This window comes from Lipomyces doorenjongii (genome assembly GCF_038497915.1).
Source record: "Lipomyces doorenjongii strain NRRL Y-27504 unplaced genomic scaffold V1508scaffold_51, whole genome shotgun sequence".
Taxonomy (NCBI): domain Eukaryota; kingdom Fungi; phylum Ascomycota; class Lipomycetes; order Lipomycetales; family Lipomycetaceae; genus Lipomyces; species Lipomyces doorenjongii.
The window spans coordinates 44,087-69,790 of record NW_027118118.1 but is presented as its reverse complement, the minus strand read 5'-3'; the positions used below and the strand labels follow the sequence as shown (position 1 = coordinate 69,790).

The 25,704-nt window shown below is 48.0% G+C and overlaps 9 protein-coding genes across 9 annotated transcripts; 6 read left to right on the top strand and 3 right to left on the bottom strand.

Moving 5' to 3' along the window:
* Positions 1–489: 489 nt before the first annotated feature.
* V1508DRAFT_226414 (uncharacterized protein) lies at positions 490–2,505 on the bottom strand. Its single transcript, XM_066936290.1, has 4 exons — positions 1,029–2,505; positions 863–968; positions 680–789; positions 490–611 (listed from the first exon to the last, which is right to left on the bottom strand). Coding segments are annotated over exons 1-4 (1,296 nt in total). The 5' UTR covers positions 2,108–2,505; the 3' UTR covers positions 490–610.
* Positions 2,506–3,452: 947 nt separating this feature from the next.
* On the top strand, positions 3,453–4,821 carry V1508DRAFT_399160 (uncharacterized protein; the record flags this gene model as incomplete). The annotated part of the gene is made up of 4 exons (XM_066938250.1): positions 3,453–3,616; positions 3,670–3,776; positions 3,882–4,036; positions 4,567–4,821. 4 exons carry the CDS (start codon positions 3,453–3,455, stop codon positions 4,819–4,821), a joined length of 681 nt encoding a protein of 226 aa, XP_066794123.1.
* An 821-nt stretch (positions 4,822–5,642) lies between these two features.
* Positions 5,643–6,929, top strand: V1508DRAFT_422636 (uncharacterized protein). Its single transcript, XM_066941045.1, has one exon. It carries the CDS (start codon positions 5,729–5,731, stop codon positions 6,551–6,553), a length of 825 nt encoding a protein of 274 aa, XP_066794122.1. The 5' UTR covers positions 5,643–5,728; the 3' UTR covers positions 6,554–6,929.
* Positions 6,930–8,048: 1,119 nt separating this feature from the next.
* V1508DRAFT_226537 (Mechanosensitive ion channel-domain-containing protein) lies at positions 8,049–11,172 on the top strand. The gene is made up of 2 exons (XM_066936291.1): positions 8,049–8,910; positions 8,965–11,172. The coding sequence occupies exons 1-2, from the start codon at positions 8,233–8,235 to the stop codon at positions 10,747–10,749; spliced, it is 2,463 nt and encodes an 820-aa protein (XP_066794121.1). The 5' UTR covers positions 8,049–8,232; the 3' UTR covers positions 10,750–11,172.
* An 806-nt stretch (positions 11,173–11,978) lies between these two features.
* On the top strand, positions 11,979–13,579 carry V1508DRAFT_226539 (uncharacterized protein). Its single transcript, XM_066936292.1, has one exon. The coding sequence runs from the start codon at positions 12,261–12,263 to the stop codon at positions 13,284–13,286; it is 1,026 nt and encodes a 341-aa protein (XP_066794120.1). The 5' UTR covers positions 11,979–12,260; the 3' UTR covers positions 13,287–13,579.
* Positions 13,580–16,069: 2,490 nt separating this feature from the next.
* V1508DRAFT_434185 (uncharacterized protein) lies at positions 16,070–17,776 on the bottom strand (the record flags this gene model as incomplete). Its single annotated transcript, XM_066942015.1, has 1 exon — positions 16,070–17,776. One exon carries the CDS (start codon positions 17,774–17,776, stop codon positions 16,070–16,072), a length of 1,707 nt encoding a protein of 568 aa, XP_066794119.1.
* Positions 17,777–18,909: 1,133 nt separating this feature from the next.
* V1508DRAFT_422623 (uncharacterized protein) lies at positions 18,910–19,813 on the bottom strand. Its single transcript, XM_066941044.1, has one exon. It carries the CDS (start codon positions 19,483–19,485, stop codon positions 19,075–19,077), a length of 411 nt encoding a protein of 136 aa, XP_066794118.1. The 5' UTR covers positions 19,486–19,813; the 3' UTR covers positions 18,910–19,074.
* A 1,548-nt stretch (positions 19,814–21,361) lies between these two features.
* Positions 21,362–22,237, top strand: V1508DRAFT_399154 (S-adenosyl-L-methionine-dependent methyltransferase; the record flags this gene model as incomplete). The annotated part of the gene is made up of 2 exons (XM_066938249.1): positions 21,362–21,402; positions 21,472–22,237. 2 exons carry the CDS (start codon positions 21,362–21,364, stop codon positions 22,235–22,237), a joined length of 807 nt encoding a protein of 268 aa, XP_066794117.1.
* Positions 22,238–23,371: 1,134 nt separating this feature from the next.
* Positions 23,372–24,454, top strand: V1508DRAFT_405753 (NAD dependent epimerase/dehydratase family protein; the record flags this gene model as incomplete). The annotated part of the gene is made up of 3 exons (XM_066938718.1): positions 23,372–23,433; positions 23,556–23,679; positions 23,738–24,454. 3 exons carry the CDS (start codon positions 23,372–23,374, stop codon positions 24,452–24,454), a joined length of 903 nt encoding a protein of 300 aa, XP_066794116.1.
* Between the last annotated feature and the right edge of the window lie 1,250 nt (positions 24,455–25,704).

The following is a 25,704-nucleotide window of genomic DNA, read 5'->3' as shown; positions in this document are numbered from 1 at the left end:
GGCATTTTTATGTTGTGCATATTTTTTATTACAGTTTTTGGGGTTGTTTCTGTGTGCATTTTGGTGTTCGAGGTTTTTGTGGTATTCTAAGTTAACTTTTAATAAAATACGATGACACAAAATCCCATAAGGACCTTGCTACTCTACCCTTAAGCGAACAGATCCTGTCGTAATTCTCCATAACTCAATAATATCGGCTGAATATGCATTCTGGGCCGGAGCTCGACACGGTGGGGTACGAACCGGCGGTAGTCCAATATCTCCGATGGGCATTATTTCATCGCAGTAGCCATACAGAATCGTGGGAGGAAGTTCTCTATACAACTTTTTGCACGTTGGTAGCTAAGCAGCTTTCGTTTTTGTCGTGACCGTAATGGGTAAATCATATGCAATGTGTCACAGGGGACTAGGTGACGAATATTCCATCAGATTGCAACAGATTGCATCACCAAGTCACTTTAGAGCTATTCTGCATTGGTTGCCGCTGATCCTTGGTATCGTAGCAGCCCAGACCTTGCTGTTAACGGCGGCATCCAATGTAACTATCAGGTAGATGGTATGAGTATTTCCATAGAGCCTCCTTCCCAGTGAAGGCATCAACTCTGCTTCGTCTATATTCAGACAGTCGTTCAGTCATTCTGTAACATGCTCAACAACGCACTTCCCAAGACTCTCATACCACTGGATGACACTGGCAATCAAGAATGCCCATGAGCCCCAGAACGTCGCTAGCGTGGCCTGATACTGTGATCCTGAGTTACCATACGCTAGGCCGAGGGCACCACATATCTAGAATGCATTAGAAATCGAGTAAGAAATTGTGAAGAAAAAACGTCAGGACGGAAGCTTAACTACAACGTACAGTGAACCCAAAAGCGCCAACGAGGTTCCAGAGGCCGATATGCCAACCAAGGGAGCGAGGAGCAGGGGTATACCAATTCTGTTGAGTTTCGAGCATGAATAGTGCTCTAGATCATAATGTATGTCAGTTAAGTGTCTTAACATTGGCTAGTGAAAGGAGAGCATACGAACTGACAATGAACCCCGTTCCACCAACAATCTGGGGTGTCCAGTATATGGAGTCTAATACCCCTTGGCTCATTTTGTTGTTTATTCCAGGTAAAGCTGTGAATCCCGAGATCCAGAAGATGGTGGCGCCAATAAGTTGTGAAAGGGAAGCGAGAAAGCCGAGTTCGTGTAGTAAGTGTGTACGTAGATCATGGAAGGACGGGAGCCATTGCCAGGATTGAGGTGCGGGGCTGTCTAGTGTCTTTGTGGGAAAGTATGATGGTAAGACGGACGGAGGCGTTGACCGTTTTAATTCTTCAGGTAAACGGTTTCTCTTATAGTGATGATCGCGCTCGTCTCTTTTTGGAATAACTTTCAGTTGCCCATTGCTCTTTCGCATTTCCCCATTCCCTTCCAGAGCGGCCTCAACAGCCCACCCAAAACATCCTTCCTGGTTCACATTCACAGCCTCCAGAAGTAGTAGCACCGAACCCAATTCGAACACGGTAGCGCCTATAAATGCCGTAACGCCAACTCCCAAAAGACGCTCATACTTAAAATCCGACCCAGGATCTTGCAGAGGTAACCATGCGAAAAATCCGTTTATAACCCACACCACGGAACCAAACGTGAAGAGGAAAGCGACGAGGTATGAGATGTCCGAGTACGGGAAGCAAGTGAACATGAGACGGACGTTTATAAGAAAATGATGCAGAGAAGCAGTGGATTGAGGAACGACAAAACGGAAATCTTCGTCCTCAGCTTCTTGTCGAGGAAGATGCACGATGAGGAGGCTGCGGCCCTTGCGGTTGTTACGAGACCGCCATTCGAAAGATATATTGCGCGCGCGTCTGCTCTGCTGCTGCGCTTCCAGAGTCTTCTTGTATTTTATGACGTCGGTAATGGCTGGAGTTTCAGGATGGTCTGGTCGTGTGCTGGAAACCATTGGAGACACTTCCGACGCATCATATGCGAAGCGCGCCCTGGTAGGATTGAGGCATGGCACAGGGCCATGGACGTGAGAGTGCAGCAGTTGAAGAGAACGAAGTCCTTGGTGTGGTTGGTGACGGAGTGACTGGAATTTTGTGTTACGCGACATGTCAATATCAGCAAATAGCCTAAGAATGGCAGGAATTCGGAATAAAGATATAAATCATTTCATGTCAACTGGATGCTTCCAACAGTATTTTGATCTGTATTTAACTATCGGCGTCTAAGGCAATTCCACCCATCGCTGAGCTTCGGAAGCCGCATCCGTTCCTAATATGAAAAAGCCCTGACCCTTGGTTCTTACCAGTGAACACATAACTTGTGACGTTCACATTGAGGATGCTGCGGCGAAAAGTAGAAGCTATTAACTAGTCCAAGTCAGGTTACCAAGAGGCAAACCACGCCTCTCCCTCGGAATTTTGCGTATTGGGATTGTCTCAGGCTGTTTCTGTTCTTTTGTGTGCGTGGTTTCGTCGGCCTTTCGTGTTCGTTGGCATATTCTCTATTTTGTTCTGTGAATTTCTTAGGAGCCGCTCCGGCGCTCTTGTAAAAGCAGCGGTGATTGTTGGATATCGCAGTAGAAACTATGATCCGCCAGCGTTTTTGTGATTTCCACTACCGAACTCCTAACTCCCGAACTACGCGATATTCCGGAACACGATCTAAAGCCGAGAGCCGCACCGTTCCCGCTTTTGCAAATTGTGTTGTTGCTGCATCTACAAATTATAAGTCTGGACGACTCCCTTCTGGTATGTTTTTATGGAGATTCATGAGGCCCTTACCAACCATTCCTCTTTGAGACTAGTGAAGAGTACATCGCACCCTTGATTTTGCGCTACCTTAGTCGTCAATATCATTGTGCGCTGGGGATTAAGCATGAATGACAATATCAGCCTGCCAGCACTATGATGTATAATCGTACAGCGAGTTGCCGGGTATCGGTAGTAGACACACTCGGTAAAAGTACTAGAAGAAACGTGGTGCTAGCCGTTTCCGCAAAGCACTATCCACGCCGCGGAGCCTCACGCAGCGTGGCGCAGGTCGCAAGTCCGTCGGTCGTTGTGGGCCCCGATTCCAACCAGCGGCACGAGAGAAAGACTGTAGGAGATGCCACGGGGCTTACAGCGAATAGAAAAGCGGTGGCAATGATCCGGCAGCACGTGTTATGCGTGAGATCAACACCATAACCGAGAGTACTACCGTAGCGACCAGGCAGATGCACAGCGTGGTGCAGATCGCGACTCCTTCTGGGGCACCCTATTCCAGCCAGCAGAGTGAGAGAAAGCCCGTAGGAGACGCCACGGGACACACGACGAAGAGAAAGCGGCGGGAGATCAACACCATGCCCAAGAACTTCCGTCAGCGAACAGGCAGATGCGCACAGCAAACGGGTTAAATTGAACGCTGAGACGGAATTGTCTGCTTTGGCTAACACATCAAAAACTGTCACTGTTATGGGCTCGCAGGCGCTTTCTAACTACGATAGGGCATTCACGCTTCTCAAGGAAAATCCACTAGAGCAGCGACTAGATGTCCAATTACCTTATGAAAAGTTTTTGCAACTGGACGAAGCGTTTTCTGAACTAAAGTCGGCAGCAGGTATTTCAGAGGGTCAGAGGTGAGTGTTTATCGTTGTTTCCAACAAATGACTAACAATATTCGACATTATAGATATCCATCCTTGGCATACAATAGCCACACCGAGACAGTGACGGTGGTGACTGGCCCAGCAGCATCCACGAAGGCGCAGGACTCTGGATCAATTCCGAGATCAAAGAGTTCGCCAAGGCATATCTGTCTACACGCAGTCCCCATACTCTACAATATATTAGACAAGTTGGGTCTACCACCAAGCACTTCACTGGTGGGTACATGAGGAGCAGAAAAGAGCCAGATGGCGGATTTCTTTATGTGCGGCATGGATGGCGAAGATAAACTACTGATCGCTCTTGAGGTTGGGTATAGCGAAGTCTATGGCAAGCTTCTAGATGATAAAGATATGTGGATAGATGGAAAGGGAGCTGATGTTGTTATACTGGTATGCTTGAAGGAAAGGCCACGGTTTAATCTCCTGCTACTGCTCCATATCGGGATATCACAGATTGGCGAGCCGAAATGGCAGCAATGTCACGTACCGTAGGGGAATCTCACAATCGAACATCCAGCAAGGCTACTATGGTCTACTCGCGTACAAGGGTCACACGTGGGCTGGTGAGGTGGTTTCGACGAACGTGACGTCCCGTGCTCGGATTACCTTTCCCGTGTCAGGCATCCATATTCGAAAAATATTATGGGCTTCTGTTCCCACAAAATAACCTGGTTTGCTCCTTGGCTTAAACTTTTCACTCCTCGCTCTTCGTTCACTAGGTATCAGTGCCCAAGCTTTGTATCCCCATATTCTGAGATGTGAGACGTCGGGCCTTGACGGTTCGTTGTTCGGGTAGAGACACTTTTCTATCATTCTCACGAAGTATTCATCGAAGTTTGGCGACCTGATTCGCGGGACAAATTTGTGATTAGTTTGTTGACAGGGATTCTGTGGAGCATAATATACTCACGTACTTCTAGTACCTGATCCAAGACGGATTGCGCCTTCCGGTGGATGATCTTCCCGTTACCTTTGGACTCAGGATGAGGGACCTTTATCCGCGGGATGAGTGGGAAGCTGCAAACGTCGAGGATTGCATTATTCCTTTCGAAGTGCCGGACTTCTGGAGAATCTCAGGTTTGGCATCATTACAGCTTCGAAGGACAGGTTCCAAGGATTCCTCTTTGAGGTATTGGGGCTATAAGATTCCAAGTGGATTTTCTAGCATCGAATAGGCTTAACCTCGCTGACCCAGTGCTGCCATAAGTTTGAGATTCTGCCCTGAAACATAGTGTATGAGATCATTCACTCCGAAACAGCTTATAGACGTAACCTAGGGACCGGCTTAACGGGACTAACATTGTACCACTACATCCAAAGAATACAAGACATCGGGAGCTGGTGGCATTGCTCTTGCCTTCCTAGGCTTTCTCCTATCCTCGCTATTGTTATTTCTCGACTTCGCTCCGTCGTCCACCTGCAACACCCAATTCACAGCTACACGTGCCCTTTTGTCGTCCAACTCCATATATTGAAGAAACCAACGCCGGAGTGAGTGCCATAACTGAGACCACACATCAGGGACAACATTCTGCGCCTCTCGATATCACGTCCTCGATGCAGACTGAGCAGCCCTACGCGCGGGATGCTCAGCTCTTTGATGTGTCTATGACGAGGAGCAGGTTCGTCTTATGTAAGAAGTTATGCATTGTTCTCGACATGAACGATGTCTCCTGTGAAGTGTCAGCAAGAAAATCTGTCGGTCCAGTTTCTTTGTTCAGTCTTCATCGATCTACTCGCAATCTCACGACAAGCACGTGCGTTATATAGTCGCATTGTTCCTGTCAATTACGTGTAGATTTGACGTTGGCAATGATATTTATTTGGCAATGATATTTAAGACGTTAATGTTGGTAAACAACATACTATGGAGACCATGGTTAGGTCTAACGTGGCCCTAACCCATCACATCAATCTCGCGGCTCTCCGACATAGCTCTGTACCTTAGCTCCTGCGGCTCATTACTATGGGGATTGCTTCCTCGTCACTTCAGCCCCTTGATATTGACACCATATATTTCTCGTCGGACTGATAAGGCTCCCTTGATTCATACGAGTGCTTAGTTATCGCGAAGCACGTACGATGTTGTCCGCCGCCATTCTCAATGACCATACATACCTTCCGCCGCATTTTGAAATTCGCAAACTCGATCCCGTACACACCACCTGGGCCAACGCAATATTCTCGCATAGCAACACATTCTACGCCTCCATAAAATGGTCATCCACCAACCCGGAGAACCAAGCAGCGTTCTGCTACAAGCTCTTCCGCGGCGCCGATTATCTCATACGGCACCAAATCAACTCAGGCATGTCCTTCGGAATTTTTGACACGACGTACAAGTACAAGCATCCGGAGTCGGTGGAATTGGGAGGGAAACTGTACTGGGATGAGAGTGACTTGGCTGCAACCAATGACCAATTGTTGGCGCAAATGGACTTCCCGTTAGTCTCAATTGCCATGAGTTATGACGCATACGACCCGCCTGATATGACAAAAATGGCGGATTTTATGGACGCTAGTCCGCTGTTCGGCTTATTTTTTGGCGAACTAGAAGCTAGAGATGCACGCGATAGCGCGACACGCAAAGTCGAAGGCCCACAGAAAGTGCTGCAGCGCAATGGCACTTCCACACGAGCGGACTATGGGGCCCAGGGACTGATGAAGAAATTGGCCAAGTGGTTGATGCACGAAGCGGCTGGAAGAGGGTATATAGGCATCGAGATCCCGTGTGCCCATGATTCAGTCATCAAGGCTTGGTTAAACCCGCCCAGTCCCTTCAAAGCAAGCGTGGTCAGCCAGTTCGATGCCAAGACTTATGAGAAGGAAGTGGATGGACACATGATAAAACCTTTTGCGCCAAGTGAGCAAGTCTGTGCTAGGATTTACGTTTCATTACCAAATTAAGGGTGGTTGGCGTGTCTCAATATAGAAATAACGAGAGACCTATTTTTGTAATATAGGAAAGCTCAATTTCGAGCGTTCTTCGGGAATTTGCTTTTACAACGATAGCGTGACCACATCTTTACAACCACTGTTGGAAAGACGAGTAATATGCAGGGTTTGCCTCCTTGAGAAGATAACTTCCAGGATTTAATTTTGCGCTACCTGAAAAGGATCAATGACAGGTATAAGCTCTTGCCTATGCCAGATCTGTAAGTCTGGTCATCCCCTGTATATTCTGGGCTGGTTGCTTTCGTAATCGAAAATTCTGTGCATTTGTTAGTTTACGGGAAGGCACCCAATCTTGTGAAATGCGATGATGTAGAGAAGGAGGGGTGGGAAATCTAAAGTCTTGCAGAACACTTCTGAGGCAAACTGGCCCCTACAGTCACTGTCTGAGTTAGACTGTTGCATGCCAAGGATGGTTACATATGATATCGAATACAGTAGTTATTTTCTGAAAATGGTGATAAAGACGTACCTCTGATCCCCTGAATTGAATGCTGCAGATTTTAGGCTACATAAGACATCCTCCAGTTGCAAATATATTGCACAAGGCAGCTGAAAAACCCCTGTTCTGGTGGGTTCCGAGCGCCTCGCGATAAACAGAAGGGTTAACTCAAATACAGAACGGTACATTCCAAGCATTGCTGGCTTTCAACGATGGTGCCCACTCTGCCAATCGACTGGGCTGTGGCTGACCTTATATTATGAAATGCATTATGTTATAACTTAACTTAACATATAGATGTGATTCGATAGCTATTATCTATTAAACTCGAACTCAATATCGTCCGTGAAATAATTATAATTCAAGGCGCGTCGAAGTCAAGCTGGATCATCTTCGATCGCCAGGACAAGGATGGTAGAGCCGGGTAAATGGGTTGCGGGAAAGCCACGCGCGGATCAATCCCAGGAACCAGGGGTACTGTTCGAGAGATGAGAAGTGTTTCAAAAGCCTCGCCAACGATGATATCAAGGATACCTTATGTGATTTCTCGAAATGGAACAAAATTTCGACTATTTTGCCAATCCTAAGAGCGAACATAAACCTGGAAGTGGCGAGCGTAGAAACGCAAATTTCCGGTTTTGTCGCGATCTGCAATGCAAATACAGACAGTCCTTACGATCCAATGCTGGCATCTGGACGTTCCTATGCAAATAACTCTAAGTTTCGAATAAAATAGAAACGGCAGATAGCAGAATGTTGTACAATTACTGTGAAGATTTGCGCATTTGTTGCCACAGTTGCCGTGGTTGCCAGATGTTGTCATTCCAAGCCCTATTATACTAGCCCCATAACGTCGCGTTAATCATTTCCCTGTGAACGAGCAACAACGAGAGTAAAGTTATACTTGCATGTTTCATTTCCGTCCAAGCCACATGGTCCTATGCAAGTAATTTCCTTATTTTTAAAAATAGAAGAAATACGATTTTAGTTGAAGCGGCGTTGTTTTTCCAGGTCGCCGGGCTACGCTCTCTGTAGCTACATTGATTCAAATTTTGAATGACGCAGTCTATAGATTGCATCTCTCATATTATCGAGCCTGGATCGCTCAAAGAAGTTGCCGCCTTCAAAGCTGTCTTTCTTTCCTGGCTTGTTACGCGTCCTAGCCTAGAATTCCACAATCTCTCACGACAGGATGAGCGTTTCTGAGAACGACCGCGCGCCTCGCGTGCGAAGCAGCAGCATTACGAATAGGTCAATACAGCTTGACGAGCACATTGTCTACATTCCCCCAAGTCCTGTGAGGTCACATTCCGGCTCTCGAATATCTGAGCTGACTCGGCAACGATCACGCGCCGCATCGAGCAGGGTCACGAGGACTTCGTCCGACGACTCTGACGAGGAAGATGATTATTTTGGAATCCATCGTCCTCAGTCTATTCGGCAGAAAGGCCGTCGACGCCTGCGAAATGACTTGGCCGGAGAGTCGGGATTGTACAGTGGGGGAGGCTCACTGACATGGTTGGGACGCGTCTACGAGGTGGTCTGGAGTTTTTCACTCGTGACAAGATATATGATCTATATTTTTCCTCTCGGTCTCATTTTGTCAATCCCGATATTTGTTGGCGCGTTTGCTGCGACAGACGCGTCGCTTGGTGGCGTGCGTATTGTCTGGATTTTTGTCTGGGTGGAGATCGTCTGGGTCAGCATGTGGATTGCAAAGCTGTTTGCCAAGATAATGCCAATAATCTTTGAAACAGTTGTCGGAGTGATTAATAATAGCGTAACCAGATATGCTTTGATTTTGGTGGCCCTGGAAATGCCGATAACACTGGTTTCATGGGCCTTTGTCAGCTGGATCACCTTCATTCCTGTAAGTGCGTCTGACTTTGCATATGATGACGAGAGTTGTACTAACGGCTTGAAGATTATGACTGGAAATCCGGATCAACGGCGACTTAATGACAGGGCCACAAAGTCTTGGGAGACTAGATTGGATCGGGTTCTAGCTGCACTACTCGTCGGGTCAATCCTATTAATCGTCGAGCGTTTCCTCATTCAGCTTATATCTGTCAATTACCATAGGAAGCAATTCGCAATCCGCATCAAGCAGTACAAGCGAAATATTTATCTCATCACGAAGCTTTTTGACATTTCCCGTGCCTTGTTTCCATTGTATTGTCCGGAATTTGTTGAAGAGGACTACTTGATGTTGGCCGGTATTGCCTCAGAGCTTGTAACTCCAGGTGGAGGTCAATCTACTACTATGAAGATCATCGGAAACATCGGCCGCGTCGGCGACAGGTTCACCGCCGCCATCGGAAATGTTGCACACGAACTTACCGGCAACAATAGAATTTTGTCTCCTCAGAGCTCCAAAGCAATAGTCACGGCGGCTCTGGAACGCAGAGGAGCTTCCGAGGCAATGGCAAAACGCATCTGGATGAGTTTGGTCCCTGAGGACAAGGCCGAGCTTGATCTTGACGACTTGCGGGAGGTCGTCTCGGCACACCTTGACGAGCATGGTGACGCGAATGAATCAAATGAGTTTGCAGAGGAGTGCATGGCAATGCTCGACAGGGACGGCAATGGCGATGTGAGTCTGGATGAGATCGGTTTTGTCTTTCTCGAATTGGGCAGGGAGAAGAAATCTGTGTCGAGGAGCATGCATGATGTCGACAATGCCATTAACGTCCTGAACAATGTGTTGACGACTGTGGTAATCTTTGCGGCAATTTTCATCCTCATCGCCTTTATGAACCAGAACTTTGGTACGATGTTGGCCACTGCTGGAACGGTTCTACTTTCTGTGTCATTCGTATTTGCCACGACTGCCGCGGAGCTTTTGAGCAGTTGCATCTTTCTATTCGTGAAGCATCCATATGATGTCGGCGATCGGGTGGACATAAATGGCAACAGATATATCGTGGACCACATTTCCCTATTGTATACGGTTTTTCGACAAGTTGACAACAACAAGAACGTCCAGGTCCCCAACAGCGTGCTTAACACCATCTGGGTCGAAAACGTTTCCCGCTCGCTTGCGATGCAGCAAGTTATTACCATTCCAGTGCATTTCGACACAACAATGGACGACATCGAATTGCTGCATGAGGAGCTCGTGAACTTTGTCAAATGCAACAGCCGCGACTTTTATCCGGAAGTCAACATCACGGTTTCCGACATTCCGGCCCTCGACCGAATGGAACTGCGATTTTCTGTCCGGCACAAGTCAAACATGGCGAACGAGACTTTGCGGGCTCAGCGCCAAAACAAATTTATGTGCGAACTGATCGCCGCCTGTAAGAAAGTACCTTTATATCCACCTAATGTCGGTGACCCTGTCTTGGGAAGCTTTGGTCAGCCAACCTACTCGGTCATGATATCCGACCAAGAGGCCCAGCAACGGTTTGCGAAGGCAATGAAGGACAAGGACGATATAAAGTTCAAGCCCCAGCCTGCTGATGCCATTGCAGCAGAAATCAATGTGAGCGCGGAATCGGGGAAGTCGACTGGCGTTGAATTAACAAACTCCGCGCGGCTGTCCCACGGTCCTCGAGACAGCATTACAGAAAGAGCCTCAGTGGAGTCGCAAGATATAGTGAGGCGGCAGCCAACCACAGGACGAAGGAAACCTGGCGTTGCGGAATCAACGCTATCTCCCGTCATTTCGAACGAGAAGAATGCGCTGTCCCCACGCGTTTCGCGCTAGAAGAGTGCAGGGTCATAAAAAGCCTGAGACAAGGCGTCAATTGTCGTTACGCTCGGCGTCATTCTACCGGATTGGCGCTTAGAAAATTGCCTAAATGAGTATGTATGTGACATGTGAATGGGGTGGTATATAGTAAAGTTTACGCCAATGTTTGAGTTGTGGTCTCATTTCTCTCATCCAAACCTGTTAGAGACAGTTCAATACTTTACAATATCTTTAACACCTGGCCGTCGATTTTACGTATCGAATGTCAGACAGAGTTTGACAAAGACATAATAAAATAAACATTGTTGATACTCACGATGTTCGTCTCAACCGCAAGTTCCATGATCCAACCATTGTCTACCGTCCCTATATCCTTGATCTGTTCAATAGGCGCATGAAGGGTCAGCATTAGTATTACCTGGCCCATAATTTTTCTCCCATCCTCATGGAACGATGTGCTTCCCCAGTAACTCCACCACGGCTCTGGGAGGTTCCCTATCGATCTGTCGAACTCTTGCGTGCCGTCGATATAAAGCTCTGGTGCGCAGTAGAACGTAGTATGTCCTACTTGGCTCTATGGAGGAGATGAATTAACATGAACGTAGAACATTCTCGGTAAACCATTTCGATGCAAGATTTGGAAGGATTCTCAGGCTCTACCAGATACTCGGGTGCACACACCATGTCTAATTCTCCTGACCAATGTTGAATTTTGTAAGTTACCGGGTAACCGAGTAGCTCATAAACATCTTGATCCGACCACTAGTCGAAATGTACAAGTTGGATCAGAATATTCAATCTAAATGCCGCATCAGTGCAAGTTCAATCTAGCATATGACATACCTCCGTGTGCGAGTCCTCTAGTGTGCAGATATCCTACTACTAGTGACAGTTGCTTCGTGAATTAAGAGATTCATGTAGCTTGGGCGAGCAGAGACATGTAATAACACAAATCGTCTAGAGGCCTTGCTCTCAAAGCAGGTCAGACAATCGATTAGACAGTTGTGATAACACTGGTAGTTAGGCGTGCGCGTTTCGGACCAGTTCAATCTCGTCACCTTCGTCATGCTGACCAGACTAGGATGTTAGATCAGACTGAACAGAGTCCAAATCCGACAATTTGGCCATTGACGAAAAGACGAAAAATATTGGACTAGCTTTGTGACAGCGAGCGCAATCTACTAGCATAATCTGATATATACAGCTTAGAAGATTGGTGTTGAGGAACAGACGCAGTATATAGAGAGGAGATGGGCTTAGCGAGTGATCCAGTAGAACCTAACCCTCGACGACGCGCCACCAGTCTATCGCTTCGCCGAAGGTTTTGAATTTTTCCCGTTATCAAACTTGTCTCCGGTTTTTATTCAATCGATGGTTCTCGGTGCAGTCAATAAGTTTCAATCGACGCGCAGAAATTTCAATTAGCTTGGCTCAAGGTCTTGGTGGGCGATATCGTTGTTTCCAGCGAAACGAAATGTTCAATCGCAGCCAAACCGCTAGAGGTTATATCTTTTACATGCCACATTATGGTTTCCGAGGTCACTTTCTACGAGCATTCTACGATTGACGATCTGCTTCGTGTTCTTAAGCCATACCTGCCGCAGTCCGCGCCGCTGTGTCACCGGCTTCAGAGCGGGCTCAACTCGTCTGATCGTCATGTGCTTTGCGCTGCGTCTTTCCCGTCATCATCGCCTCCGTCATTAGGCGATCGAGATCAGATTTTTACAGTCGTTTTTTCTGACAGATCTCGCAAAAGCGAGTCTCAAGTGTGGATCTACAACTCTCTATGTCAACGAGTCCCCTTCCCGCTGCCTGAGCCATTTCCGGCAACAACATCCTCGATTCAATCTGCAACAGACGATGGCTTCGCATTTCAAAACCCTCTCTCAACCTCCGAGAGAGCAGTTCTTAGAAAGCATCTCACATCACTCCTCCAATTTCTGCACACGCATCGCATTCCCTCTGCGCCAGGCTGGCCTTTCGACCCTCTCGTCCGACTCGCTTGCATCCACCACATCATCAGCTCTGCACTCTCCGAAATAGTCCCCTTCGATCGCAAGACTGACTGGCTAAAGTACATCTTCTCTGCATCACCTCCTCTCGATACCGCAAAATTATCAGAATCAGAATTCAGCATTCCATCAAACCTAACGCTCCACGAAGACATTAAAACCGAAGGCGACATATCTCTCATACTCTCGACATCGCTCATTCCGCGCCAGCCGTCCACGCTGCGTGCCCTACCACACAGGACTTTATACCATGTATCTCCAGACTCTCCGCCAAAGCTCGTGGCGTGGTGCTTTCTCGGGCCCGATTACTCCCTCATGACACTTTATGTCGTGGAGCCTTATCGTGGCCGCGGTCTGGCGAAATATGTGGCGGGACAACTACTCCGCGAAGTCGGGAAGAACCCTGTTCAGTATGGACATGCCGATGTTAGTCGCAGCAACATGGCTAGTAGAAGGCTTTGTGAGAGTTTGGGAGGGGTTGTGGGGTGGGAGGCGAGCTATATATTCATCGATTTGGACAAGTTACCTCAGCATGAATAGTTCGAAGTGTCGAGCTATGTAAAGAATTTAGACAGCTAGAACGGGGTGATGAAATTGAGATCAGGGCAATAAAGCAACACACGGCTCATACACAGGGGCGTGTTTCTGTTGAGAATAATCACTTCTGCACAGCTTTAGCGGGAGTGAAACTTGCAAGGGGACTGCGATTAAGATGCGGTAACCCGTTTTATAGAATCCGATGACATTCCTTTTCGTTGCAGACTAGAGATAGTACGGTTGCAGATATATGTTGTCAGTTGGGCATTCTATGGACAGGCTTTCGGAAGACTGGCCACATAAATAACCGCCTCAACATCGGAGTCTTTGTCGGCGTGGCTGTCGATAGTCCACGGTCATGCGCGACACTGCACGCAAGCAGCATGTGATGCCGTATGTCAGAATGTCTTGTATTGTAGTTTCGAGTTCGTTCTAGTCCATTCAGAGAAGAGCCGAGTAGTTTCCTAGGTCCAAGTCGTTACACCGCCTGAGCGACCGCTGTTAACCCTGGCCGGCCGAGTCTCGCGTTCCCAGGCGTAACGGGACCACTGATGATGCTCCTGAAGTTGTCAACGCACCGACTGTGCCATGTCAAGGGATCTTTTGAACACCTCAATAATTGCCGTATGCATGGTTCCGAAGCATGCATGGTCTCTGCAGCAATACGGACCAAATGGATGGGCAAGCTGTGCCTGCTTCATGGCGGACTCAAACGCTGGCCGATTGCTGACTGCATGCATCGGAACTCCTGGGATATCGAGATCTTTGCCGCCCCTTGAACTATATCAGGATAGCAGTCCGGCAGTGGAACTGATTCAGCCAGAGCATTATATCTGCTTTCAGCACCTGGTCCCTTCTGAGACACTTACCTCAATGACAAAAACCAAGCGAGCCCTCCGAGCCTCACGTACTTGAATCTGTTATCCGGAGATTTGCTTGTCCCAGTACCTTGGTCGTCTGTAAACTCACAGGCGGTATGGCCGACACTCATAAGGAGTCTGAGTAAGCTTTGTCTGCCGTGCTTGACAAGGACATCTTGTATGCAATCCCTTATGTAATCTTGTAAATTTACCACTGCTGAACTCTGAGTGCTGAGGAGCTGTATGAATAGTAACTCTTGAGTCAGCTGCAGAATATTCAACACGTGGATATCTACTCATGGTTCCAATCCACCACAGCAGCTCAAGCGATCATCGCTTTATACTTCGCTTTGCCATATAGCGCCTGTGCCTGTTTCTCAAGGGCTCGAAAAGATTCGAATGAGAGATGTATACCTAGCCTTATTTCTGGTTTGTTGGCTTTGAGGAAAGGCAGTGCACGGTCATAAGAATCTCGCTCCGAAGCATGAGGAGCTCTTTTGCGTAGCCATGATTCTATTCGTCCTTTATGTTCTCTGTCGGCAGATTGTGTAGCCAAGTTTGGTCTTGTTCGGACCACGCGTCATGCAGATCGCAGCCGTAACAAGAGGCGCGCGCGTGATCTGGACATGTCTTCACCCGTAGTAACATACTTGGTACTTGAAGAACAGTTCAAACGAGATTAGTAATGTGTGGAGATATGTTTGTAGATGAGCAAGCCCACTCTGGTTCATGCGACAATGTCTGATATTTAATAATGATTTGGATGCGGCGTGAAATCGAAAACCGCGAGGTCAGAGGCACCCACTGTATACGGCTCTCAATACCCTATCCCTTCAAGATATCAGGTATCAATGTGGCATACGGAACAGCAAGTTTTGTTCTCAGAACATCATTGTAGTAGTCAAGTCCATTCAACAAGAATTTCGACCACTTTCTCACTATCTAATGCACACCAGAGTTGTCGAACTTCTGCGCCACAAAAGACAGACCTTGGACAGAGGCTGAAAATCATCTGCCAAGCCGATTTTCGGGAATATGACTGGAGGTTACTAAGGCTCCAACGGCGGTATAATTTATCTTGTCAATAACGAAGACGTGTTTTCGGAAAGCGATGGATGACGACTGAAGGTATCAAACTGAAGGTATCAAGTGGCTAAATGGTCTACTTCAGAATCGCTACGGATTTATAAGGACGACAATGCTGAAAATACGACGATGGGTAGACGTTTGGTTATTGAATTCGGACTGCACCGTTTCTCATGAAATCAAATCGTCCATGTTTGGCAGCCACCTCGCTCCATTAATTGCCGAGGCCCGAACCGCACAACACGTGGTTCAACCGAGCATTTCGGGTTAGGGGCAGATGTAATCATACCTTCACGAAATTACAGATACCTTGGGAATCAGTCTATCACAAGTCTGTACCGCCGTAATATTAGGCGCGGCAAATATTCCTTGCACTCCCAAATACTAGTCTAGCGCGGATACCAGGCTCTGGACTCCAATAGTGAATAAAAGATGGCTTGTGCATATTAGAATTTCTATGGATTAGTATGGATCAGTTCGGACAATTTCCGGATCGCCACCCCGCGCGTCTTGCGTCTGATACACGAGTTCAAGTATCGCCCGACATGAAATACGACTAACCGCCAAGTAAAAATTACAGCAGCAGCCTATTGAGAATCGAACCACTCAACGTTTGCTCCTCCAACTGAGCCGCACCTCAGCTCAATTCGGTTAACTTTTCCGAGCGTTACGAAGGAAACGGCTCTACGACTAGTGTGCGTGGACTAAAGAGAGTTCGCAATTTGCCTTGTTTTAGTTCAATGTCTTATCGACTGACAATGAATGGACAAGAGGGTCATATTCACAAAACCGCCGACCGCCAATAGAGCGATGACAGCATCTTCGCGCACCAAGCTGTTGCTAAATGTTTTCAACATAATCCGCCATTTCTTTCTCCTCAACACTGACCGTCATCATGACCGGGTGACGTCCCGACAACTGCGCTGTCTGCTGCACGTCGTAAGCGTCGACTTGATACATGCTAAATTTCCGGGCCGGAACATTCTTAGCGAAAAGCATGTCGATCTCTTCGTATGAACGTCCCCTGGTTTCCGGCAGCCGGAAGTATGCCCATATGAACGTCAGCAGGGCTGTTCCACCCCACACGAGGGCCGTGTAACCCTTGAGATTCCACTGGGTTGGATTTAACAAGTACGCTTCGAGCACGCCGGCCACGACGCTGACAATGTAGTATGCGTTGCGGGCCAGACAGACGGTCTTTTGTCGCAAGCGGGTTGAGCCCATCTCAGCGGGGAGTGCCCAGCCAAGCTGTCCGGCTGAGAGCTGAAAGACAAATGTCCAGACGAGAGTCATCACGGCTTGGGTCATGGCGACGTGGCTGGATGACGTACGAACATTGAGAATACCGATAACGAAGAGGATCGCGGCCATGGTGGCCATACCCCAGACATAGATGGTCCGGCGTCCGAAGTTAGGCATCAGCAGGAACCACGAGATGAGAGTGGCAAAGAGGGCAAGACCAGTACCGCCGACGTTGAGCTTGTAGGTTTGAGCAGTCGAGATGCCAACTTGCTGGAAGAAGTAGGTCGAGTTGTACGCGAAATTCAGCCCGCAGAGGACTTGTCCTGCGAATGTGATGCAGGCGATTTCTGTGCGACGTAGTTCGAAGCCTTGGAAACAATCCCAATAGGAGGTTCCGATTGCGAACTCTTCTTCGAGCTTGTTCGTGTGCACAATCGTCGCGAGAGTCTGCTTAGGGTTAATGTTGGCCGTTTTGCTTTGGAGTCTGGCCAGAGATTTTGCCGCTTCTTCTAATCTGCCTTTGCGGACCAAGTGCCATGGAGATTCAGGCGCGAACAGTAGAACAGGGAACAAGAATGCCGGCCAGAGCCATTGTAATGCAAATGGTATGCGATAAGACCACTCTGAACTGAGATGTACCAGGCCCTCAAGTACGCCAGCGGCAATCAGTTGACCGATGATAAAGCACATGTTAGTGTAGCTTGTGAGATAGACACGAAGGGAAAGTGATAAGACCTCCGATGCATAAGCCGGCGCAGTGGATGCGAACACGCCCCATGGGAGACCGCATAAGATCTCGCCGGCGCATAAGACCTCGACGTTCGGCGCAAAGAATGTCATGAAGATGAAGCACGTCAACGTGAGGAGCGAACCGAGTAGCACGTGCTTGTGTCCGAAGGAGTCGACTAGATAGCCGTTCGCAAGGACACCGAAGAAGGCGCCGACGCCAGATGCATTTCCCAGGCCAGCTTGCCAAGCAGCCGTCAACTGGTAGCCAACGCCTGGGAAGTATGTGCCGTACTTTTTAGCAAAGCTAGGGTAAGCATAGAAGTTTCCGATCAGAATAGTGTCGTAGCCTTCCATGACAACGCACATGGAAACGAGCAAGGACCAGAATATTGCTTTAGGATAAGCCTTGATAGCTTGGAGAGGGGGCAGACTCTGTTCTACCTCGGCCCCAGTTTTTGCATTCTTAGTCAACCGTTCGTTGTGAAAGTCTCCACTGAGGCCATCAGTGACTGTAGGCACGAGGACGGTTGGGTTAGAGCCAAACTCAGTGTCAGCGATATGGGCTTTGATTGCCATTGTGCGCGAGCATGTAGATACGTAGCGAAACAGAGACTTGACGGGCGGGCAGGTGGCCCGAAATATATCCTCGCGTCACTCTTTGGACATCGTCTTACTGATATGGTACCAAAGGTATTAGAAAGGGGTTATCTGACTCGTGAGATCTACTCCGCATTATGATCTGCGTTCGTTACAGTACGGGTGGAGAATTGATTAGGGTAGGGAGAGTGGCAAGAGCGCAGTCGTCGAGTCTCGAGTGCGGCTAGACTAGACGATCGCCCGATGATAGTCTGCGGCTCGCGAGCTGCGAAGTTCCTCGTGGCATCTCCCCCGTGGGATAATCGAGATGCCGGTAAAAATGCGCGTCCATCGCCACCCACTCCCCACTGATTTGCTTCCGAAGTAGTCCCGAGAGCCAGAAAGGCGATCAAAGATTAGCACGAGATTAGCGCTGTCCTACTCTGGTCAGAAACAGCACGCAGGTTGCCTAGATCTCCAGAATATCGAACCAGCTCTTGTAGGCCAGCACACGCTTATATTTTAATATAGCGGAGTATCTAATAGCAATCATCTACTTAGTGTAATTGCAATGGCTTCCCATGGTTCCGTTCTAGACGCGCACAGGCCAACACGTGAGTGCTGTCGATAAAGGGCAACGCCCGGACACTTTATTTCTCCGCATGCGTAGAAATTCTCAGCTTTGATCCATGCGAGGTTAGGACCAGCCGTTATGTGAAATTGCGGGGTCCCACTCGCGCACCAAGATGAGAGAAATCAATTAAGCGCATTTGAGCACTCTTTCCCGGCACTTGATCTATCTAGTTGGTGCTATTAGATGCCTCTGCACTAACCGTCAATCTGCATGAGCCGGCGGGGGCAAGTGGGGGAAGCGGGGCATGCGCAACTGTGGATAGTTTATATTCAGCAACATAGAAATTAAATCCCAAGAAATGCTGCTATTTCAATGGACCCTGAGCCGCACCTTAATACCCGCCTTCCTAAGAATTGCACGGTAGCAAGCCACCTACGTCAGAATCCCCGCTTCCGCTTGCGCTTGCGCTTCCTCAACATCTCCCCTAAGGCAGCAACGTGACCGTGTCAGTCCTGTACTTTTCCAGTTGCCATTGGTAATTTCAAATACAGTATGGACTCTTCTGGTCTAAATAATCTATATGATACTATATGGAGCTACTTGCTTGTTGAGTATATCGGACAAATTTTAGCTTTAGAATGGTCTCTAATTGGCCATAGCTGCTGCCCGAAGTGGACGAGAGCGTTGGTGTTTAGCCATGAAACCCTGAACACATATCTTCAGATTATCCGATGCGCTTATGGCTTGTTTCAATTAGGTGAAAGTCCAAATCCATAGCTACGGCTTTGGTATATCCAAAGAACGACTGCGAATACTTTTGCTGAAAATGCAAGAATGAGAGGGAGTTTCTGTTGTTGAGGACTTGTCGGTTCCCAATCTTGGGGTCCGTGATAAAAGTCATTCGCTCACCCGCGATGTAAACGGTGATGAAGATCGGTCCATATTTCTTTTGTAGACCGTGTAAGAATTGTTGTGGGTTCCGTAAATATGCGAGAGCGGAGCCGAGAAATGGAACTGGGCCTTTGACAAAAGGTGGCTCATCCTTGGTCGCGGACAACAGAAGGTGAGGTAAGATAACGAAGCTGAATGGGATGACTATGCAAGTCGCAATGAGTTCGAGACTGCTGAGCATCATAATAGATCGTGGTCGTAAGGTAAGCCAGCCAAGTCGTTGAGTGGAGATGCCTGGTATTTATTGAGGATCTCTCAGTGTCAGGTTACAATGCACTTGCAAGTACGATCAATTGACAGAGGGTCTCATCATCACTATTAGTCTTTGTGAAGGAGTCGGGCAGTTGCTAAACGGGAGCAAATGCTGGCAGTGGCTTGTCACATTGGTCTCACTCATTCGACCCGAGGCTCAGCACAGGATAGGTGTAGACCAGAACCGAAAGAGGACATTTTCTAACATAAAGCTTCCATTGAGCTGCGCAAAAGAGCATATTGAGATGATGATCCAAGACCGTAACGAAAATAGCTAAGACTACCTAATAAACGGCAAATGGGTAAGGGGTTTGGCATAATGCCGCACGTTCGATTGTTTGTCGCGGCTGCACTTGGCACTTGGCAGCATGCAGGTTTAGGCTGTCTAAGCAATGCTGCGGTTGCCTAAGACGCACGGTAAATAAATTCTTCTTGAAGTTCTTCCAGAGCTTGGCCGTGCATAGCTTTAATGGTCTTGCAGCTACCTACCTCTTGAATTTTTTCAAATAATTTAGTTTTTGGCACATCGTGTGTAAGCATCGAAGAATATGGCAAAGTGTTTGCTGCCTCCAATTGATTGCTCCTTGAACGTCTGCACACGTCGCTGTAATTTACCTAAAGTGGTCGCATGGATTCTCCTGATTATTCCACAGATGGATGCTGCTTGTATCCTGTTTTGCAGTCGAGGAGCAGTTAGGCTAAACTTAATGCAATGCAAATTATATTAAATTAGCTTCATAGACTTTTTTGTCTGGCGATTGCCATGTTCCCGTCCCGAGTGCTGGAATCATCCGGCCATTGTTAAGCTTGAAAGTGCCTCTAAGTCTCTATCATTATCATTGGCGTCATTATGCAACAGTGCAACACGTCACAACAACCCCCATGGCCATTCACGCTCAGCAAGGGCGTACGTTGAATTTCCTTGAAAGTTTCAGAATATGATAATTCTTAACCAATTCAAATATGCCGGACGGTATTAAATTCTAACATCATATGAAGAATGGCGGATTAGGAGATGCAATCGCATAACGCTTCGGATCCGGCAGCTTTGCGGATGAGTAACCCGGGAACACTCCCTTTACACCTTCACGCTGCCGATTGATCCCACAGCATGCCGAGTATATAAAAAAATACTGAGTACTCTTCCGATAGTCGATAACTTTGTTCCTCGCTGCTGTCTGTCGTTCCCTGAAAGGAGCTGTAGGGTTAGGGTACCGCATGAATATATTAGTTATTCGAATTCGAACGAACAACGAATATCAACGTAATTTTATTGCATTATAAAATATAGCAGCCCCGCACGATGCGTTCTAGTCCCGAGTTGTAGACGCGTCGTGAGGGCGACATCACTATCGACCATATACAGCGGCAATCGCTTTAGATACCAATAACCAAAAACCTGATATCTTGCGTAGGAGCCAATTAAGATTTCGCTAGCTTGCGGCTCAGTACTGAGTGACGGCAGCGCCTTTGCGTCATTGTCAAATCCAAAAACCTTGTAGTACTTGATGCATTCTGTAAGATCACGCAGAGTCGATCCACCGCAAGTGGTTGTACGTGAACTACACGTTAACTAATTAAAAATTTAGACCGATTATCATATAAAATCTATAATAATGTCAGCTAGTTGATAATTCTATTATCTTCGTCATACGAAGCGGGGGTACGCATAAAGTAAGTTACTAATAAAACTTTACTCTCGTCATTTGTCCGCGCGTCATAACCCTTGCGGGCGTAAGTGAAAGATAGGTCTCGATCTCCTATGCCCTGCATGATCTATTGACATAGTACTGGACAACTCTGCAACAATGGCATCAGATCTCGCAGCTCAAAACAGGGCACATTTCAAGTAAGTCCTCGCATCAATTTCACGTTATTTATGGCCAAATTATTGAACTGCGCTGACTCTCCGTCTCAGCCAAATCGCCGCCACATACGACAAAGACCTGGACGAGGGTCTAAAGTCACTCACAGAAGCTGTCCAAGCCCGGATCGACTGGATCGGAGTTGATTGGAACCGCCCTGTCAAAGTTCTGGACTATGCATGTGGCACGGGAGTGATATCACGGGTAATTATGCTCTGCTCTTCAATCGTCCTATCTTTCTCTCTTACAGAGCTGACGACTCAGGCTCTGGCCCCTCACGTAACAGAGCTAATAGGCGTCGACATCTCCGAGGAGATGGTTGCCAAATACAATGCCAACGCTGACGCTCTGGGTCCCGGCGGCGCAAAAATGTCCGCGCTACTAGGAAACTTGACTGACAGGGATAACCCTCCCGCGGACCAATTCGCCGACCCCCGGTATTTCAACTTCGATCTGATCGTTGTAGGCATGGCGTTGCATCATATGGATGACCCTACCTACGCGCTCACACGATTGGGCGCGAGATTAAAAAACCGTGGTGTCCTCTTTGTGATCGATAATCAGTCGCGTCACCATCCCCACGACGAAGACTCTGGCCATTCGGGTTATGATGAGGACTATCATAAACTTGCGGGAGCGGATGCAATGAAGACAGTTAGGCATGCCGGGTTTACGAAAGAGACCGTGAATCAGATGTTTGCGGCAGCGGGAGTGGATGGTAACTTTGACCACGTTCTGCTGGAGGAGCCGATCGTGATCCGACCGCGAGGGATGAAGATAGCTCTGAAGATGTTTTTTGCAAGAGGAGAGCGAGTGTAGGAATCGCTTGTACAGGTGGCATTGGCGCAATTACGAGTTCGCTCGTTGATTAACGTGTTTGACTGACCTTAATCCGTGGAAATGTGTTTTTCAATCTTGATACACGCCATATGTCAGCATAGAAAGTCTGCGACTGTGGCTAGCGAAAAAGATCCAAATAACGGACTAAGTCACAACAATGCTGTTGGCGAGACCCACCATCACGGCCAACTGAATGCGGCGGTTATAGCACCGACTACATTCCACCTGCTCACCGGCCTTAATTCAATTGTAATGAGACGAGTCTGTTCTGGAAACCAGGCTCAACCGTATACTATAATTAGACAGGGCTTGCACACTTGAGCATGGTGGCATTGTTAGGAGGAGGCGGTTGGTATTTTGCTAGTGCGTTTAGCAAGATCGAAAGAGACGGGAACATATGTGATAAATAATGGGAAATAAGATTTAAGTGTCCAATTTCAGTTTTGATTTGCGCGTAATCGGGGTTCCTCTGTCCGCAGTGACTCGGATCTCGGAGTTCTTGACGTTTTGCGTTCTTCTTCGCACCTTAGCTTGGCCAGCCGCGAGCTGCATCTCTGGAAGATCTTCCCACACATTTTGCTGTTGACCTGTGAAAAGGCGCAGACTGGAGGTGGCAGAGGATCGCATCTTTGCCTTTATGCCCCTACATTATATTATCAGTAGGATATTGGTACCATGGTTACTGAGTGTCCAACTGTCCTACTAGCAGTCGGGAGGACCATTAAATGGTGACGCACCATAGTACCTCCTCATATCTAGGATCTTATTGCTGGTCTGCTGCTCTTCTGGTGTCTAAGTACAGCCTTTCAGGCAAGCCTTCGCGAACATACGTCACTTCTTTTGTTCCGACCTACTGTTGCCATCTGTAGCGTCAAGACTTGTCGTAGCACACTGTTTATTGTAGAAGGATTGGGTGAAGCATTGCCGACCTAGCGTATGTCCCTTGCGCATTTGCACAGTTTCACGTAATACCTAACTCTCTCCAAACGAGTCATTTACTATCAAATCTTGCGCGTATTTTTCGCGGAGATTGTACCTTTTCGTGGAGTTTTTACCCTTATTATAGCATAATTTTTTTGTGTACAGTACAAGTCAAGCTGTGTAGATTCAGCAATGATAATACATATAAATTTATGCACCGGCTCACAATCGGATCGGATTCGACGTTCTGCTTAGTGTGCAAACATCCGAGCATCCGACCGGAAGGAACGTAGCCTTAGAGTCCGAGATCCGAGATCAGGCTGACAAGCGCCGTGTTCGGGCAAAGCTGCCTCTATGAATGAAACGGCTGCGCGAGTGTTGAACTGTTGAATGTACTTCTTGCATTCCTCCGCCGCCGTCGAATTGGTGCGGGACACGAGGTTCTCGGGCTCGCGCGCTCGGATGCGGGAGCTGAGGCGCTCATTGCCGCGGGAGCTTCGGTGCATCGCGGTTCTCTGAGTGATCTTGGTAGCCTGCGGCTTGGAGTAGCGGCATCAGACGGGCGTAATTCACGCTGCTTTTATTCACGACTTTGACCAATATGTCGCCGCATGCGAGACAGACCGCCGGGCTCTCGAGACGATAGGCGAAGCAATCGCAGAGTCCGACCGTCCCAACCGGCCATTTGTCGTCACTTGCGGGACGTTTATGCTCCCATTAGGTCGCCTTGCGACACAGGATAGCCCACATGATCCCGGATCGCTTTCGCCCCGTGCGGCGTCAGAAGAGGTAGCCATGTCATTTAGTTCGCGTGGAGTACGCGTATCAGTCGTGCGGCTTCCGCCGTCCGTCCATGGAGACGGCGATCATGGATTCGTTCCTGCTCTGATCAACATCGCCCGGACCAAAGGCATTTCAGCTTATATAGGCGATGGCACTAATCGCTGGGCGGCAGTGCATAGACTCGATGCTGCACTCCTTTATCGGCTGGCGCTCGAACGGGCGCCATCAGGGTCATTTCTTCACGGGGTTGCCGACGAGGCCGTCACTATTCGGGACATCGCAACCGTCATTAGCAGGCAACTGAATGTGCCGTTGGTCTCTAAATCTCTTGAGGAGGCAGGTGATCATTTTGGTTGGATGGCAATGTTTATTCCACTCGACAATCCAACTTCTAGTGCTTTGACGCGCGAGCTCTTGGGTTGGCAACCAGTACAGCCATCACTTCTATCAGATCTTGACCGGAATGAATATTTTGAAAGCGCGGCCCTGTAACAAGACGCACCTGTATGTTCGTCGATCTCTTTGTATCCGAAATTCGACAATTAGATGTAAACATTGCAAAAAACTCTCCTGACCATTCTTGTTTCGCATTTGTTGATCGGATTTGACAACTACCGCACCTTTGGCTGTATCGCGCAGCAAAACATAACGGCAATGTGCATTGACAAGAATCGTGACCGCCACTACTTTGTGCAAGTTTTGAGATGTTTTTCTGCCAACATCGTTAAGCAGTTCCTCACAGTAATCCAAAGTATGCTAACCGATGACCACGTTGACAACCCTCCACAGTGAGAATCTGAGTACAATTGCTGCTCTAGCACCGCACCAAATAATGTTCGATGACGGAAGCGGAAACTGGCTGGAATTATAAGGCGTTGGGCAGATCGATGGAGCTTTCCGGCCAAAATAAACAGTTTCATCTTTTCGATGGCGTCGAACTTTTCCCGGCAATTTCATAACTGGAGCAAATAACTTAAGCAAGTACCGCTCATTTATACTTTCTAAACCAAGCCTTCGGCACCATGCTATCTGTCGTATGACGCCAATTGTAACTGTTGGTGGTCGACGAGGACTAGAGTCGTCAAGGAATGTTTTTAGGGTTGATACAGATCAACAACGAGAGCAAGATCATCCTTTTAACTATTCTGCGAGTGTCTTCGCGATTCCAATGCACTTTTCTCCGGCAGCGAGTCGTGGATGCATCTCGCGTCACGTCAGAGCCTTTGACGGACCGGCATATAAGCGGGCGGCGACGAGTTCAGCGCAGAGCCACACGCAAGGCTCTGTGGGTAATCGGTGACTGTTTGCCGACCCAGTTGGGCCATGCTGCAGTTGTGCAAACCGGCGCAGAGCCCAATCGAAGCAGAGGGATAGGCTGAAGCCTGTTTGGTGGGACGATTTGTTAGTATCATGCACTATGATCTGCATTCAACGGACTTAAATAGTCCGACCCTTAAACATCTGGTTGCCAGTGCGCTACCACAGTGTAGGCACGTCCATCGGCGTTTGCAATCGCATGCCACAAAGTTGCGGAAAGTATGACTAAGGAGACGTATATTGGAATTATCATGTCTGCCCATGATGAAGTTGGTGTTGATGTTATAGGTAGGAACAAGGAGATCGGCCCCAGGTGAATGTGCACGGAAATTTTGAATAGGCACTGTTTGGGTAAATGATTTCTAAAATTCAAGGCATATAAAACTGCTGTTAACTGCACTGGGGTCGACAAGTATATCAAACCT

What these genes read in the sequence shown, in the direction of transcription:
- V1508DRAFT_422623 (XM_066941044.1), bottom strand. Translation starts at nt 19,485, where the DNA reads ATGATGCTCAGCAGTCTCGAACTCATTGCGACTTGCATAGTCATCCCA.
- V1508DRAFT_226537 (XM_066936291.1), top strand. Translation starts at nt 8,233, where the DNA reads ATGAGCGTTTCTGAGAACGACCGCGCGCCTCGCGTGCGAAGCAGCAGC. An exon ending in GCTGGATCACCTTCATTCCT is followed by an intron (nt 8,911 to 8,964) that starts GTAAGTGCGTCT and finishes AACGGCTTGAAG; the next exon opens with ATTATGACTGGAAATCCGGA.
- V1508DRAFT_226414 (XM_066936290.1), bottom strand. Translation starts at nt 2,107, where the DNA reads ATGTCGCGTAACACAAAATTCCAGTCACTCCGTCACCAACCACACCAA. An exon ending in ACGGGGTTCATTGTCAGTTC is followed by an intron (nt 969 to 1,028) that starts GTATGCTCTCCT and finishes ATTATGATCTAG; the next exon opens with AGCACTATTCATGCTCGAAA. An exon ending in TTGGCGCTTTTGGGTTCACT is followed by an intron (nt 790 to 862) that starts GTACGTTGTAGT and finishes AATGCATTCTAG; the next exon opens with ATATGTGGTGCCCTCGGCCT.
- V1508DRAFT_226539 (XM_066936292.1), top strand. Translation starts at nt 12,261, where the DNA reads ATGGTTTCCGAGGTCACTTTCTACGAGCATTCTACGATTGACGATCTG.
- V1508DRAFT_422636 (XM_066941045.1), top strand. Translation starts at nt 5,729, where the DNA reads ATGTTGTCCGCCGCCATTCTCAATGACCATACATACCTTCCGCCGCAT.